Consider the following 1,870-nt stretch of genomic DNA (forward strand, 5'->3'; position numbering starts at 1 on the left):
CCCTATATTTAATTTGTTTCGCTCAGAGAACCAATGTTACAACATAACCACACAGCCTGTCACATTTAGTAGCTGTCTGTTCCTCTTCATTAAACCATGTGATCATAGAGTTATGAGTAGAATTTACTCAATCGGGTCACTACACAATGATTCAGTTTATTTGCCACAAAAAATAAAGTTTCTAGGTTTCTACCAGTTTAGTCAGTCCTTTACATAATATTTATATTTTGGTTGGACATTCTTTGAAACAGTAATCAAAGGTTCCTGATATTCACATAGAAGGTGGAAGAAAGAGAAGTTGGAATACTTCCTGACATATTCTCAGAGCAGACAATGTTTAAATATGTTTAAACAGTCATTAAAGTGTATTTATTTAGTTATATAGGGGCTTTAATAAATTCCCTTTAAACAAAAAACAAACAAATAAACAAGCATATGTCATGTTGCAATGCATACATCTCAGAAAGGCAACCCTTACATTAGGCTAAAGATAAATGTGATTACTTATCACTATCACCTCACAGCATAAAGGTCCCTGCTTTGAACCTAATCTTTCACCTTTCCATACATGACTTGTCAACTCCTTTTTATTTTATTTATTTTGTATATGTAATGATAAATGGTTCATAAACTGGCCATAGTTGTGAATAAGTATCTATATGTCTCTCTGTGTTGGTCCTAACAGTAACTATTACAATTGCTTAAAAAATTACAAATCACAAATCTTGCTACATGTGCTTTAAACTCAAACGCACATTCCCCCGTGAAGTGTGACATTTGTAATTTGGGTTCTGTTTGGAAGTACTTAACCATAATTCAACACAGTTTTTATTTTATAAGCATTCCTTAAATAAACAAAGGGGTAAAAATACTTATGCCAAATTTATTCTTACTTTTTAAATTTGACTTTACTAATTTTGTAGTGTGTTGTGATTCTTAAGAACCTCTTCAGAGATTCTTTGATTTCTTGTGTCTGAAGAACATATATGATAGGGTTCAGCATTGGAGGAAAGACTGATGTCAGAGACAGGTTTATGATTCTGGCATTTGGCTCTATGTTTGCGCCTAGAGTAAATGTGATTAATATTGGGAGGAAATAGATTGCCACTAATGAAAGATGAGCTGTACAGGTTTTAAAACCTTTCATTCTTTCTCGAACTGTGGCTACCTTAGCTAAAGCATAGCAGATACACAAATAACTCAACAAAACAATTGTAAGAGGAAGCCAAAGAATAAGAGCTGGCAAAATCCAAGCAGTTATATCGCTGGGTGTATAATCATTGCATGCAAGCCGGTATATCTGACCATGGTCACAAAAAAAGCTTTTAATAACAACTGATTCACAGAAAGAAAGCCTTGTAAGAAGGCCAGTTGCAATGAGTACAACAATAATGACAAACACCCAGAAAGAGGCAATTAAACAGAACATGAACTTGTGAGTCACCTTCAGTTGATAATGCAGTGGGTAAACGATCGCCATAACTCTGTCATATGAAAGTGCAACCAGATTTAGAGCTTGCATTGAAAGGAATACATAGCAGAAAAACAGGAATGTCAAGCAGTCATTATAGGAAATGTGAGGGTGATTAAACAAAAAGATATCGAGAACCTTTGGCACCATGGCAGAGTTACCTAACAGATCAACCAATGCAAGATTGAAAACTGCAATATATTTCGGTGTTCTTAGATTGTGATCCAAATATATTGCGGCCATGACAGCTGTGTTTGCCAGGACAGAAATAATATAAACAAAAAACAGAAAGGCATAATAATATTTTATATTAGGAATGCCAATAAATCCACTTATAATGAAAAATGCAGGGCGCAAAAAAGTAATATTTTTTCCAAGTGCAGAGTTGAAAAGATCCAT

The 1,870-nt window shown here is 34.2% G+C and overlaps 1 protein-coding gene across 1 annotated transcript; it reads right to left on the reverse strand.

Annotated features, from left to right (window-relative positions):
* Nucleotides 1-889: 889 nt before the first annotated feature.
* LOC308387138 (olfactory receptor 1500-like) lies at nt 890-1,870 on the reverse strand (the record flags this gene model as incomplete). Its single annotated transcript, XM_080867035.1, has 1 exon — nt 890-1,870. The coding sequence occupies one exon, from the start codon at nt 1,868-1,870 to the stop codon at nt 890-892; it is 981 nt and encodes a 326-aa protein (XP_080723161.1).

This window comes from Rhamphochromis sp. 'chilingali' (genome assembly GCF_963969265.1).
Source record: "Rhamphochromis sp. 'chilingali' genome assembly, chromosome: 19".
In the NCBI taxonomy this organism is placed as follows: Eukaryota; Metazoa; Chordata; class Actinopteri; order Cichliformes; family Cichlidae; genus Rhamphochromis; species Rhamphochromis sp. 'chilingali'.